Source organism: Drosophila melanogaster, chromosome 3L (assembly GCF_000001215.4).
Source record: "Drosophila melanogaster chromosome 3L".
NCBI lineage: Eukaryota > Metazoa > Arthropoda > Insecta > Diptera > Drosophilidae > Drosophila > Drosophila melanogaster.
The window spans coordinates 652970-667156 of NT_037436.4; the positions used below are offsets into that span (position 1 = coordinate 652970).

Genomic DNA, 14187 nt, shown 5'->3' on the forward strand with positions numbered 1-14187 from the left:
AAAACATGAAGGTCTTTACGATTGCTGTTTGGCAATGTTTCTTAGTTTTATTTATACTATATTATACATCTAGAGTCCCTATGCCTATGAGCGCCGCATGGCCAGCATGGTGTTGATCTCCCAGATGATGATGCGTGTCCGATCGATGATCTCGCGTAGCTGCCTGTTCTTCAGCTTGACGGTCTCTATGAGTTCATGGTTCTCCTGCAGGACTTTCCGGTACTCATCGCACAGCGAGGGCTCGATTCTCGGTTCCGGCTCATCGCGGTAGGGAATCAGACTCTCGGCGCTCATGTAATCCATTCCGGCGTCGTTGCACTTCTCGTAGATGATGCGCACCCTCTTGAAGAGCAGCCGGATGGTGCGGAAGTACTCCTGCACCTTCTTCTCGGAGCTGTTTTCCCTGTGCGAGGTGGGCTGGATGCCCTTGAGGGAGGCGAAGACCTCCTGGAAGCGCGAGGCGATATCCTGCACCGTTTCCTGACCGAGACGGGACAGCTGCACAATGTTAATCTCCTTGTGAGGATTTTGCTGCGAGATAGCCAGCATATTGTTGCTGCCCCCGGCTCCACCGGGTGGAATTCCTGCGACCGGATTGAGTTGCTGTTGCTGTTGGGGAATGTTCTGCTGGGGCATGTTTTGTTGGGGCTGCTGTTGCTGCTGCTGTGGAACCACTCCCCCTCCGCCCATTCCCACACCACCGCCCATTCCCACTCCGACGCCCACTCCTTGTTGGGGCACCATCATTTGCTGCTGCATCATCTGCTGCTGCTGCTGTTGCTGCATCTGGTGCTGCGGAGACATGCCGGGCATCAGGCCGCCAGGACCTCCAGGTCCTTGGGGATTCATCTGCATGCTACCCGGGCCGCCCATCATGCCCATTTGTTGTTGCTGCTGTTGATGTTGAGGCGACATGTGCATTTGCTGCATATTGCCGTGCTGCATGCCAAATCCACCCATCGGCATCATGTTGGGGCCCCCGCCTCCTCCGCCGCCGCTCGATGGTCCCTGATTACCCTGGTTTTGACCGTATTTCCACATTTTGCAACGTTCTTATAAAATAAACAAAATATCACGCAGAACGATAAACTTTGGCAAATGACACTGTTGTCGATAACATAAAACAAAACGGATAGTGTTAGATAACGCTGAAACTGTATGCTCGCAAACAGCTGTGAAGTCGCGGGTTTTAAATTACCAATCCTAAATGATAGATCTAGATCTAGATCTAGATTATCTTCACTAGATAAATTTGAGTGTTTTTACTAAGTTTTTATTTGGTGATTACTAAAATTTAAATTCTTAGTCAAATCCAAAATGGTAATAATAGCCCCCTGCAAAACTCGTTAGGAATGCGTCCATGCGAAAAGAGAGTTGCCACATGCGCGCAAAAATAATGAACATAGGTGTGTCAGCTGAGCGGTATTGGTGGAATTCAATTTTGGCTTTTTCATGCTTTTAAACGATTAAAAATGACCCGCGATGAGGATAATGGTTTTAGTGAATGGGTAAGATGTAGATAAAATGCTAAAAACATTGTACATAAACCAAACCTGCTCTTTTCAGGGCGGCTACTTCGAAGCCAAGAAATCTAAACTTGAGGAGCAGTTCGCTGCCGCCAGCGATCCATTTCGCAAGTCGGACCTCTTCCAAGGAATTTCTATATTTGTGAACGGCCGGACTGACCCTTCGGCGGATGAACTGAAGCGTATTATGATGGTGCACGGCGGGACCTTTCACCACTACGAAAGGAGCCACACGACGTACATAATAGCCTCCGTTCTGCCCGATGTGAAGGTCAGGAACATGAATCTCAGCAAGTTCATCAGCGCCAAGTGGGTGGTGGATTGTCTGGAGAAAAAGAAGATAGTAGACTACAAACCCTATCTGCTGTACACGAACCAGAAGACATCGCAGCCCATGCTCATCTTTGGGAAACCCAAAGACAACGGCGCAAATGAGAGCAAATCGGATGTGGAGCCGCCGAAAGATAAAGCGGAAGTGGAAGTAGACTCTACAAAAGATGAAACGCAAATGGAGTTGGGTGGCATTCTCAAGAATTTGCAGCAGGCTGTGGCCACTTCGCCGGAAAAGGAGGCCAGTGCATCAGAGAGCAAGATCACAAACTTATCCACCACCTCGAATAACTCCACCACCGCTCGCACAGCCGCGGATCCAAATTTCTTAAGTGAATTCTATAAGAACTCACGACTGCATCACATCGCCACTCTAGGCGCGGGTTTCAAGCAGTATGTCTGCCGGTTGCGTCAGAAGCATGGTACCCAGGGCTTTCCCAAAAGAGAGACACTGAAGTCCCTTGCTAATTCACACCACAATTGTTTGGAACGCTATGTGATGCACATTGACATGGACTGCTTCTTTGTGTCCGTGGGCCTAAGAACCCGTCCTGAGCTTCGTGGGCTGCCGATTGCGGTGACCCACTCGAAGGGAGGTAACGCAGCCACCGATGTACCGGTGCATCCGCAGGCGGACCGAAAGGCAGAGCTGGAACTCTTTGCCCAGCGCTTCGAGCACCATTTCCACGATGGAGACAAGGCGGAAAAGGTGCGCTCGGGCTTCGACAAGAAAATGTCGCTCTCGGAGATCGCCTCCTGCAGCTACGAGGCGCGGGAAAAGGGTATCCGCAATGGCATGTTTGTGGGCCAGGCCCTGAAGCTGTGCCCGGAGTTAAAGACGATTCCGTACGACTTCGAAGGCTACAAGGAGGTGGCTTTCACTCTGTACGACACAGTGGCTCAGTATACCTTAAATATCGAGGCTGTGAGTTGCGACGAGATGTTTGTGGAGCTAACCGATCTGGCACACGAACTCAATGTAGATGTGATGGCTTTTGTGAGTCACCTCAGGCAGGAGGTTTACTCCAAAACGGGATGTCCGTGCTCAGCAGGAGTGGCAGGCAACAAGTGAGAGACCAAATAAGCCTTTTACAATTATAATATATATTATATATATTATAGGTTGCTGGCGCGTATGGCCACCAAGGAGGCCAAGCCGAATGGCCAGTTCTTGTTGGATTCGAGCAATGATATTTTGGCCTATATGGCGCCGATGTCTTTGGATTTACTGCCCGGTGTGGGCAGCAGCATAAGCCATAAGCTCAAACAGGCGGGACTGAATAATTGTGGAGATGTTCAGAATACAACGTTGGAGAAGATGGAAAAAGTGCTGGGCAAGAAACTTGGACAGAATTTGTTCCAGAACTGCAGAGGAATTGATGATCGTCCTTTGGCTTACGAGCAGGTTGGTGTGCAGATTTTATTGCGTCCCACATATTTGTTTCTAATACCGTACTTTTCGTTTAGATCCGCAAAACAGTTTCTGCCGAAATGAACTTTGGTATTCGCTTTACCAACTCGGTCGAGTGCGAACAATTTCTGTGTCAGCTCAGCGAAGAGGTTACTAAGCGTCTGGTTGAGATAAGGCGCAAAGCTAGATCGATTAATCTGAAGATAATGGTGCGCGCCGCCGAAGCGCCAGTCGAAACCTCCAAGTACATGGGCCACGGAGTTTGCGATATAATCAACAAGTCCTCTCTGATCAAATATGCCACGGATGATGTAAATGTAATCACCACGGTGGTCCTCGACCTGATGAAAGACGCCGATATACCGCCCGACGAATTGCGTGGGCTAGGCATACATCTCACTAGGCTGGAGGATGCCAACGAAGTTCGGAAGGAGAACAATATCAAGGAGATGTTCGGCAAAATGTCCGAAATGAGGAAAGGTATTTAATCCGGCCAATTTTGTATACCGATTTTATTAAAATGTCGTACACGTTTCCTTTAGATAAACCAATACCCCAAGGAGCAGTTGGCGATAAGTCCATAGGCGATGATAAAGGTATTTAAGCTGAAAAATAATTTACTTCCCAACTTATTTAAGACCTGTATATCATCTATCTGCAGTCAACAAACCACTCGTGTTTGAAAATAAACCTAAGCCCCGTGAGCCCAGGAATGTTTTGAGTATGCTCACGGCAGCAGCGGTGAGCAGGAAATCGGTAACCGAAGACAGGAGTCAAAGAGGAACTTCAAAGCCGATAACTCGGCCATTATCCCTTGTACCAAAACTTGATGAGGATGTTTTGGCTCAGCTGCCGGAGGATATACGCCTCGAGGTGATTGCCAATAGGGAGGAACACCTCTGCATTGCCGAGTACGATGGATATCGTTCTCCACAATATCCGACCCTCCGCTCACCGCCTTTATTAAATCCATATGTCACCACCAATGTGAGCCCGCTAAAGGCCACCGATCTTAAGCCATCGACTTCCCGGGCGGCTGTGGCTAGATTGCAAAAGCGCAAGGAGCGCAAGGAGCAAGAGCATTACATCCGATCGGATCAGATTGTGGCAGACTACATTGATGATCTGCCTGATTTCGTGAATCCCCATATTCTGAAGCTCATCTCACATCCCGTGGAGATGCCCGAGCTGCTGATGGGGGACAACTACAAGGACTTGCTGAACGATTGGGTCAGTCGCGAGGAGGTGCCAAAGCCGAATGACGTGGATCTTATTCTCAAGCAGGTTTCTCGTATGATTAAGAACGACCAATTGGACCACGTGTGCGATGTGATGAAGTATTGGTGCCGGTAAATAGTTCCATCAAAACACTTTTAATTTCTGCTCAACATTTTTGCTACCTTTCATTTGCAGGATCATCAATATGAAACGCAGCAGCTCTTGCTGCTGGCACGTGGCTTATAAGCACATTGAGGAGAGTATCCAGAACCAAATGCTTACGATTGAGGGTTACAGTCTGTTATTCATTGAGTACATTCGTTGCATAAAGTGCTCCTAAGACCCTGGACATTTAGAACGGATATTGGGTGTCATTGAGAATAGTTATTATAATAATGTAACGCCAAGCTATGAATGCGGCCAGCTGATAATGTTAATGAGCCATTAGTTTATAAGCCATCCATTAATTCGAGCCAAAAATAAAACATTCTGGTAAAGAAAATTCAATCCATACCATATAACTGACTTGTTGTAACCTACACTTCTAATACTTTTCCATATCTTACTAAATCCTATATATAGATATAGAGCATGCTCCTATTCATCTACAACTTCGGGGACAGGTAGCAATTATTATTGCAAGTGCGGTAAATAAAGTGGGGCTGTGGCCGCTGCGACGATGGCGTTGATAACTTCATACGCAAAGGGCAGAGCTGCATCTTAGCCACCGCCGGGTGGCTCAACCAAACGCCCCAGTGTGGCTCTTTCCCACCAAGGCTCGGCCACTCAAGACAAATAGGCCAGGCGGGCACAACACCTGGCGGAACTGGCAAGTCATAATTTGCACTTTAATGAAAGCGGCATCGATTCGAACAGGTTAGTGTTGAACAGTTCTCTAAAGTCACTGCAGTTAATCGCTGCGACGGCTGTAATATGTAATTGATTCGCATGCGGCATACCTACACTCAAAAAAATTAGCCTTAGGTTTCATAAAGCAATCTACATTATAAGGATTTTTGTTTAGGGCTAGATCAATATAAAAAATATATTTTATGAAAGTGTAGAACACATTTTTGGTAAATTTTTTATTGATTTTACTTTATGTGTTCTCAATTCTTTTCGAATAGTCAGCGACCACCTGCCCCAATCTCAATCCCAATCCCAATCCCAGCCCATCCCATCCGCAACCGCATGACAACCATAACAATTACAGTGCTCATGCCAGGAAGGCAGAGGTGGGAAAACTTGGGATCATACGAAGATATGTACCTATTTTTAGAATCCATATGGGTAGAGTTAGTGAATGAGTGTCCTATGGACTTAGTACCATATACATGAAATGATAGGTAAAGAATTATAAATAATATTATTAATCCTTATTAGATTTTTATTTTGCATTAGAAATCATTACCTATTTCCAAGGTACTTCAGCTAAGTAATTGTTTATCCGACATGTACAATATAACTCGTATCCCACCTGGCCAATAAATTCTCACAATGTCCATCACTGACCACTGGCCACCCCACTTTGGCTGGCAGCTGGAGCTGAAGATGGAGCAGATGTTGCCCGGTAATTAAAAATAGTCAAGCTGCATTTCTGGCTCAGCATCCGGTGTCGATGTGGCTGGTGTCTCTGTGGGTTGGCTTGACTCTGGATGGGATGTGATGGGATGGGACGAAATGGGCTGCACCCGGCACTCGGGATTTACATGAGCTACGCTTTGTCTGATTTAATTATGTGCGCAAAAGGCGTCGTTGTTTCATAAATTTTATGCATCCTGTCGTCGCGGAACTCGGTAGCAGCAACATGCAGCAGCCGCTGCAACTTGCCCCATGATGTGGTCGAGTTATCTCAAGTTGGCCCGGACCAGATGCAAATGTTGTCAAGCCTTGATAGACTCGTTGGCTGCCGACGCGATTTGTCAACGACTCCACGGCGGCTGGTTTGGGTTGCTTAAGTTTGGAGTGGAGTGATGTGGTGAGGGCAGGTGCCCAGATTCTTGGGAGTGCTGAGTTTTCATTGCATGGGCTATCCCTATGAACGTTTTATAATAGACAGATACAGCTTAGTGCACTCCCTCTTGCAAACATTTCATTATTAGTTTCCCAAAAGCTAAGAAAGTGGGCGGGGTTACCACACTTTGTCAACTTAAATACAACGATAGATTTTAGTAAAGTGACTTGACAGATATTAAGAAAAACTGCAGTTTACTGCAGGAGATGTACAAATATCGGTGGACATATGGGAGAGTGTGGGCAGTCGGTAGCAACATGAGGCCAAGTCGGAGTCTCAGCGTGCTGCCAGGTTTATTCCCACGCTCGTGAAGTCAGCCGAACGAACAACAGTAGCTGCCGGAGCAGCTGGAAACTGTCAGCATTATCGGACGTGACTATGCGACAAGATCCCTGCCAGAGCTTTGCTATATGCTGCTATATGGTTTGAGCCCTATGCAAGTGTGTATGCTGGCTCTGCCGAGGATTTGAGACTCAGATGGTGATAGTGCCCGAGGTTGCTGCAGTTTCGGCTACTACCAAATAAGTAGCGGCAGACGATGCGGCTTTAGCCGCCAAAGTTGCAGCTGAGGCTGAGCCTGGCCTCTGTCTATGCAAAACTTCTAGCCAATTAACTTGGCCGGCGGCAGAGGAGAGCCGGAGACCCAAGTCCGTTCCTGGTGCTGTGCCTTATGATTAGAATCGTCGACAGGCAGGCCGCCAAACGGGCACTGCGGCAACAGCCACATCAGCAACAGCAACAGCGACTGCAGCAGTAACTGCAGCAGCCGCAGCAAGCAACCAAAGCTAATGAACCATGTTGCCGCTGATGAACCCAAACTGATTAATGATGCCTGGCCGGGATGGGTTGCGGTGGAGTGGGGCAGCAGTTGCCACTGCAACTGCAGAATCCGATGGGGTTACACTCCCGAGACCCCTGCCAAATCCCTGAGGCCCGGCTAACAACTTAACTAGTTCAGTGGTGGGCTAAGGGTTACCAATAAAGCACTGAGAGAAATGTTATTACTATCTACTTTCAAACCAATTTACTATTTACCAATGTGAAATGAGCTACGAGGTTTCTTAAACTTTTTCTTTAGGTTTTAGATACGAGTGCGGTCTTCCCCTTTTCTTACCGTGCAGAAGTAGATGTCCAGTTAATTTTTGGCCATCTGAGTAAGGAGCTGACAAAAGCTGGCAATGGCGAAGGCGAAGGCAAAGGCGATGGCGATGCCCAATGGCCGTGGCCGAAACAAAGGCCGCGCAGGCGCACCTGAGAATGTTGATAGCCCCATGGATCCCAGCCGACGGAGTGGGAGTGGAGGCGAGATGGCTAGGAAGGGGAAGAGGTGGAGGAGAACCCGCTCGAGTCCAAGTGCAAGTCGTTTTTTATGCCACTCAAGCGGCGACAACAGCGATTGCAACAAGGGTCGAGTTGGGCAGCAAGGAAATGGAGTGCAGGGGAGAGAAGTAAACCCGGCCCAAAGCTCGTTTGTGGCCAAGACGGCCCTTTATCACATGCGCACATCATTTACTTGAAAAGGAGACAGGGACGCAGTGCAGCGCAGAGCAGCGCACTTCAGCAATTGCCTTTAAAGTGTTTGCGTCGTGACAAAATCAATGTTGGCCGTCTGTTGCTGCCGTTGCTGCTGCGATGTTGCTGCGGGGATGTCGATGCTGCTGCTGCTGATGCTGCCGCTGCAGCTGAAGCTCTGACAGCCTCTTCGCGGACAGTGATTCATGGTTTATTAAGCGCATTATGCCGCAGGACACTTTGAAGTTTCAGCGAGGAGGAGCTGCACGTGTTTCGCGGCCCTTAAAAATGCGGCAATTGTTGCCTGGCCCGCCGCTGGCAATGGCTTTTGCTCCGGCTTTGGCCATGAACACTTGCCTGGATGTTCTATGTGGCTGCCGTTTTGCCATTTTGCCATTTAGCCATCTCGCCGTTTTGCCGCTTTGCCGCTTTGCCGCTTTTGCAGGGCCGGCAATTGATTACTTAACGTGTTTTATGCGTACGGCGAGTTATGTGCCGACTGGCGCGTTAATTTGCCTCCTCGTTTGTGGCCTTGGTCCAAACCAAAACGTCCAAACAAATTGCCGCTCGGCAGGCGCTGGCCGTAAATCAGCGCAGCAGTCAAAACACATCAGCAGCATCAATGGCCAATGGCCAATAGCCAAATAGCCAACTGGCCACGCATTTCGAGATTGGGCTCTCTGGCTCCCTAGTTTCCCAGGCCAGAAAAGGCTGAGAAATCCGCAACCCATCCAGCTGCAGACACCCACATGAGTCGAGACCAATTTCAAACGGGGCGGTTCGAAAATCACTTCAAACGATAAGGCGGTCAATGGAAAAACATAGAGTTGGTGTCGTGAGCACAACAACAAAATGAATGGCTATATATAGCGTCCACAAAAGTCGATCAATGTAATACAATAATAATAATATGCTGATTAAAGACGATTAAATTATACATCTAAATAACCCGTACTCATATTTAGCAGGTAAGTAGCTCAATTCCGAGCTTATAAGCTAATAGCTCAATTTCGTCCGTGTCACGCGACTTTATTCTGAATATGGAGTCCACACGGCGTATGCGCAACGCTCGCATGTGCAAATGGAATTAATTATGCGCCGCGTAAACAAATACAAAACGAATGGAGGGAAATTGAGTGCGAGATGAATTGCCAGTCGGAGATGTTGGCGGGCGATAAGGCATATAAACGCAGCTCTGATTTATGCTCGTGTTGTTGTTGGGGGCATTACGTATGCCAAAAATATGCAAATTGGCAATTGGAAGTGTGAACACAGCCAGTGGCAACAGCCCCGCAGCAGCAGCAACATCAGCAACTGAAGCAGCAGCAGCAGCAGCAACTTCCCCTTGCAACAGGCAACACTCATACATACATACATACGTGTGTGCACTTGCCATTAGAATGCCGCCGCCGCCAATCGAAGCGTCAGAAATAAATTACAAAATCGTGTAAAGTGCAAACTGGACTCGGACATGGATGGTGGTTTTTCTATTTCTTGCGCCGCATTTTGTCTTTTGACGTTTCGCCTGGTTCTCTAATCGCCTTTATGGCCACATAAATCTTGGCACAAAATTGCCATTGCCCGCCAATGGATTTCCTTTATTTATTTATATGTTTCCCTGCTGATTTTTCGCCTTTTCAATTGAGCTGCAAACTGGTCCACGCTTTGATTTATGCCAGCTCCTCAGCGGCGGTCAGATAAAATTCTGCGTGCTTTCGCGCATTTTTAATTACTCCCTCCCCCTTTCCCTTCCCATTGCCAACCAGCAAATCCGAGTATATCGCATATATATCCGATCTGCGGCGGGCGATAATCACATGTCGTGTGCAGCCAGCTAAGTGTAATTGAATCCGCTGTGCCGCTCTACCTGTGAAATATGCTAAGCACGACCCCGCCCGCCACTTCAGTGCCCCCCTCCAGGGGGCTACGGGTGGTCAATCGCCCAGCTGTTGATGGCAGCTGACAGGTGCATTGGCGGCTCTGCAAATAGCCGTCATTCGCAGAGTTCAGGCCAAGTTACACTACTCCCTATATATGGCCATATTGCTGTGACATTAATCGCGGCATTACATCAGCTGCGGTGTGTCGCATTCTGTTTGCCATGCTAATGGCTACAAGAATCGTTTAGATGTATCTGTAGTTTGCTATACTTCCTGTGGGATCTCATATCGTAGCTAACACTCCCGCTGCCGTTGCAATTACGCTCTTATCCACCATTTCCACCCACAGCGGCCAAATCCCAGCGCGTTCGGCGCAATCACAGCGGTATTTAGTCATACCAAACGCTACATAAACTGACAGTCTATTTGTTTTGTGTCAGGCAGCGGCCGTTGCCATTTGCCGGTCGAGATTGCAACTGTGGCTGCGGTGCAGCGGCAGCAACAACAACTGCAGCAGCAGCAACTGTTGCCGCTGACACGCCTGCAATGGCGGCGATATGAATCACATGCCGCAACGGAGAGTCGGCATTATCTAGATAAATAATTATTCAACTTAAATCGAAATCGTAATGAATTTTTCGCGGTTCTCCTCTGGTTTTTTCTGCGGGAGTGTCAAAGTTACGGCAGTTGCATTGTCAGTGGTTCGTTAGCAATATCGCACAGCGGCAACATGTTGCCGCCGCATGTTGCGCGGCTTAATTGGACAGCGATACAAATCGGACTGATCGCACTACGAGGGTCTAAGACCCATACCCAATCCCATTCCCAAAGCCAATCCGAGTCCAAATCGGAGCGGCCACGCCCACCCGAAACACCTGCAACCGTTTACACGACAGCAACAACCCAGCAGCAGCAGCAACAGCAGCAACATGAGCATGCGCAACCGCCAAGATGGCAATTTGTCAAATTTCCGCATCGAAATTGGAGCTGAGGCTAAAGCCCAACTTAAAACTAAGGCTTCAACCCCAAAGCCAAGTGGAAACTGCCCGTCTGAGCTCACTTAACGCCCAGTCGGCGTTGCAATTATCCTTATTAGTTGTGGCATAAAACATCGGTCCCCTCGCCGAAGGGCGTACAGTGGCTACCCGATGAGTGCAACCGCCACGAGTTAAGCAGAAACACACAACACCACAAAAATGAATGGGCTTTTAAGAAGGGACATAGTCTTTTGCTTTCTCGGCAATTAGAAATATTTCATATTGGATTTGACTTTTATCTAGAAATTCCGTGCAGGCAGGTTGGCCTGTCTTCAATTTGATATCGCATTTTGGCCTTGTTTTTCGCGGCTTTCGATTTTGGGCTAAGCGGCCTCTTAGCGCTTGTTTGCACTGATAAATGCGAGCAGCAACAGCTTTAGGGCCTCAACTTTAAACATCCCCGACAGCCGCGAGATCGGGCGGGAATACGCCTAATTACACGGCTCGGGTGTTGCGCCTTCCTGGAAGCCAGCGACCCGGCCGGCCGGCCACTTGGCCAATTTCACACCAATTCGCGAAGTCACGGCGATCTGCTGACCGTCTTTGGATGCGCTTCAACTTTATGTTCTTTTCACTTTTATGGGCCGGCGGGGCCCATCATTAGCCACCAGACTTGGACAGGGACATGGTTCTGGATCCGTTCGATGCCATCAATTGGTCCTCCGCAATTACGGATCGCAGGTCTCTGCTACTCCAATTTCCTGCGACTTCCTCCGGTTCGTGGTGCTGCCTTTTGTGAGGCATTTATGGCGCCGCATACGCGGGCAATTAAACAATCGGCAACAACAATGCCTCCGAGTTGGCCAAATTAGGCGCGTTGACCATAGTTGGTCAGCGGAATCGAAACAAGTTGTAAGCGATAAGAACCTGGCCATTGTTGCTGCCGTACATGTTGCTGCTGCTGTTGCTGTTGGCATTGTTGTCGCCGCTTGTTCATTGACTTTGGCTGCGCTGTGTGTGTGTAATTATGGACATTATTGTTATTGCTCTCGGCTTACAACGAAATCTACATGTTGCCGCGGCGCCAGCAATTCGAACTTGGTTCGATTAGCAATCGGAAAGGCGGTCCCACAAACGGCTACCGAATCTATCCAATTACACCTGGGCAAGGAGATCAAGTGCGCCTTTGTGATCGACACCTGTCCGGGCCCGATTGCCCGATTCACTGCCAATTAAACTTGATTCTGCAACGGCCTACCCGGCAATCATCTTGCCCCGGGAAATGTATGGAGCTTTTGTTCAACTCGACAAACCACTGGAGGGATATCTTCCTGGGGGTCTGGTGCTTGTGCACTTGGGAGCACTAAAAGGTATACACATTCTGAGTGCAAATCACATACATCTTTTTAGTACTTTATTACTGCTGATTATTTCTGATTTTCCGACATATTTTTCTCGCTGCTGTCAGAAGCTGATTGTGCAGCCGTTTGCTCTCGTTGACTGCGGCTAATTAATTTGCCATTGGTGTCCCATTAGCGTAATTGTGTGTCTCCCCTTTGACATTGCACATGGCATACCACTGCACTCCAACTCCAATTCACTTGGACCGACGACAGTTGGACAACCAGTTAGTGTCCAACCTTTAACTGCGTTTTATGTGTCACCGAGTGTCGCTAAGTCCCCGTCGCGGGTAATTTGCATACTGGCGAGAGACGAGGCCGCAAAGGAATTCGCATCAAAGATTACCGCTGCGCTTTTCCTGGCGCCTTTTCATTGAAATGGGCGTTCCGCGGCGCCCACATCGCGTCTGCTAATGGCGCCCATCAGTCTGTGGGAACACCTGCAGTCGGCCCACGCAGATCTCAGCTTAATCCACCGCCCCCTCGTTGCCACGCCCACTCCCCAGAGCAGCACTCCACACCCATCCTGCCACTATGATCAGCTCACCAGCTCCCCAAGTTTGAAAAACACGCAAATATCGCACAGACATCATAGCCATAAATGAAACGAACCAGAACATTTTCCGCGGCAACTTTTTAGAGATGGTTGCAACTTGCAAGTGACTAGAGAGCGGTGACTAAAGAGGCGACTATTATTAAGTGCTTCAACTATTTAATAACTATTTCAATAATATTATAACTACACATTTATATTGAAGATTTGTTGTTTGAATCAAATGGCTCTCTATTCGTAAGTATTAAGATATATTATATATGAAATAAATATAAGTTATTAAGATGACCGATTTTTGTACCACTAAGTTCTAAGTTCTAAGACATTCAACATCGCAGCGACTGAAATGCGGTATAGCTGCACCTCTGAAAGTGGAGGAGTGGAGCAGCTGGACCACAATATGGATCCATGGAGCCCTCGAAGACGAGGGGAAGTGTGTGGGGCCTGTCGGCTCGCTTGCCTTAAAAAGGCGAGTCTGCCGAGGATCACAGATGTCGCCAATGGGACCTGGAACCTCAAGACTTGGGAATGGCGGAGCGACTTGGGAAAGGGGATCCAGACTGGCGACCCTTTTGGAAGCAGCTGCGGTTGAGACTGCGGTTTCAGCCTGGCCCACGCACTTGTCTAGCAGACTGGCAAACAAAGGCTCCCAGTGCAAACTCAATTTGCCGAGAGGAGTGGAAAAGTTGGCGGGACGTGGGAGGCCAAGTCACGACTTGGTCAATCACCAGGCGGCGGCTCGCAACCCGATCCGCAGCACATATTGCCAAGAGTTGGTCTTTTAAGGAGTTGCTCGCATAATTCCAACGGCGTTGAGCGATAAGTTCCAGCCAGAATGTATGATGTATGATGTAAACGGGAAAAAAATCTATTTACTTTTGATTTTCACCTCTTAACTAGTGGTGAGTCATGTAAATGATGTAAAACATCTAATCGATTTGCGACAGAAAAATCTTAAAAAATTCTTATAATAATTTTTGATAGCCTGAGTACAGCTGATATCTTTGGCAATCGTTTTGATTTTTTGCTGAGTGGAATGCTGGCAGATCCTCCATGCTGGGCACCCAAGAACAGTGCCTTCTGGCTCATTAAAACATCCTCCGATTTTGGGTCGATCGTCTGGGGTGCTATCTTATCATAAAAAACGCAGTTGCCTCAACACCTGCAAGCAGCATCAAACACGCATTAGCACTCTGATGGAATTTCGGCTCATTTTTGTGGCTTTTCGGCGGTGCCGCATAAATTTCAATCAGCCTTAATAAACTGTAAATATTTTATCCCTTTTTGCGCGGGGCGCATAAAGAATTCTTAACATGAAATTAAAATGAGGAGAGCGAACGGCAAAAATTGAGATGCAATCGATTTT

General features: G+C 48.1%; 2 protein-coding genes across 2 annotated transcripts; one reads left to right on the top strand and one right to left on the bottom strand.

Annotated features, from left to right (window-relative positions):
* Positions 1-17: 17 nt before the first annotated feature.
* Positions 18-1120, bottom strand: MED30 (Mediator complex subunit 30). The gene has a single exon (NM_138202.4). The coding sequence runs from the start codon at positions 1039-1041 to the stop codon at positions 85-87; it is 957 nt and encodes a 318-aa protein (NP_612046.1). The 5' UTR covers positions 1042-1120; the 3' UTR covers positions 18-84.
* Positions 1121-1393: 273 nt separating this feature from the next.
* On the top strand, positions 1394-5002 carry Rev1 (DNA polymerase Rev1). The gene is made up of 7 exons (NM_138203.3): positions 1394-1508; positions 1567-2924; positions 2979-3261; positions 3324-3747; positions 3810-3863; positions 3929-4616; positions 4681-5002. Exons 1-7 carry the CDS (start codon positions 1473-1475, stop codon positions 4823-4825), a joined length of 2988 nt encoding a protein of 995 aa, NP_612047.1. The 5' UTR covers positions 1394-1472; the 3' UTR covers positions 4826-5002.
* Positions 5003-14187: the final 9185 nt, after the last annotated feature.

What these genes read in the sequence shown, in the direction of transcription:
- MED30 (NM_138202.4), bottom strand. Translation starts at nt 1,041, where the DNA reads ATGTGGAAATACGGTCAAAACCAGGGTAATCAGGGACCATCGAGCGGC.
- Rev1 (NM_138203.3), top strand. Translation starts at nt 1,473, where the DNA reads ATGACCCGCGATGAGGATAATGGTTTTAGTGAATGG. An exon ending in GTCCTTTGGCTTACGAGCAG is followed by an intron (nt 3,262 to 3,323) that starts GTTGGTGTGCAG and finishes CTTTTCGTTTAG; the next exon opens with ATCCGCAAAACAGTTTCTGC. An exon ending in AATGTCCGAAATGAGGAAAG is followed by an intron (nt 3,748 to 3,809) that starts GTATTTAATCCG and finishes CGTTTCCTTTAG; the next exon opens with ATAAACCAATACCCCAAGGA.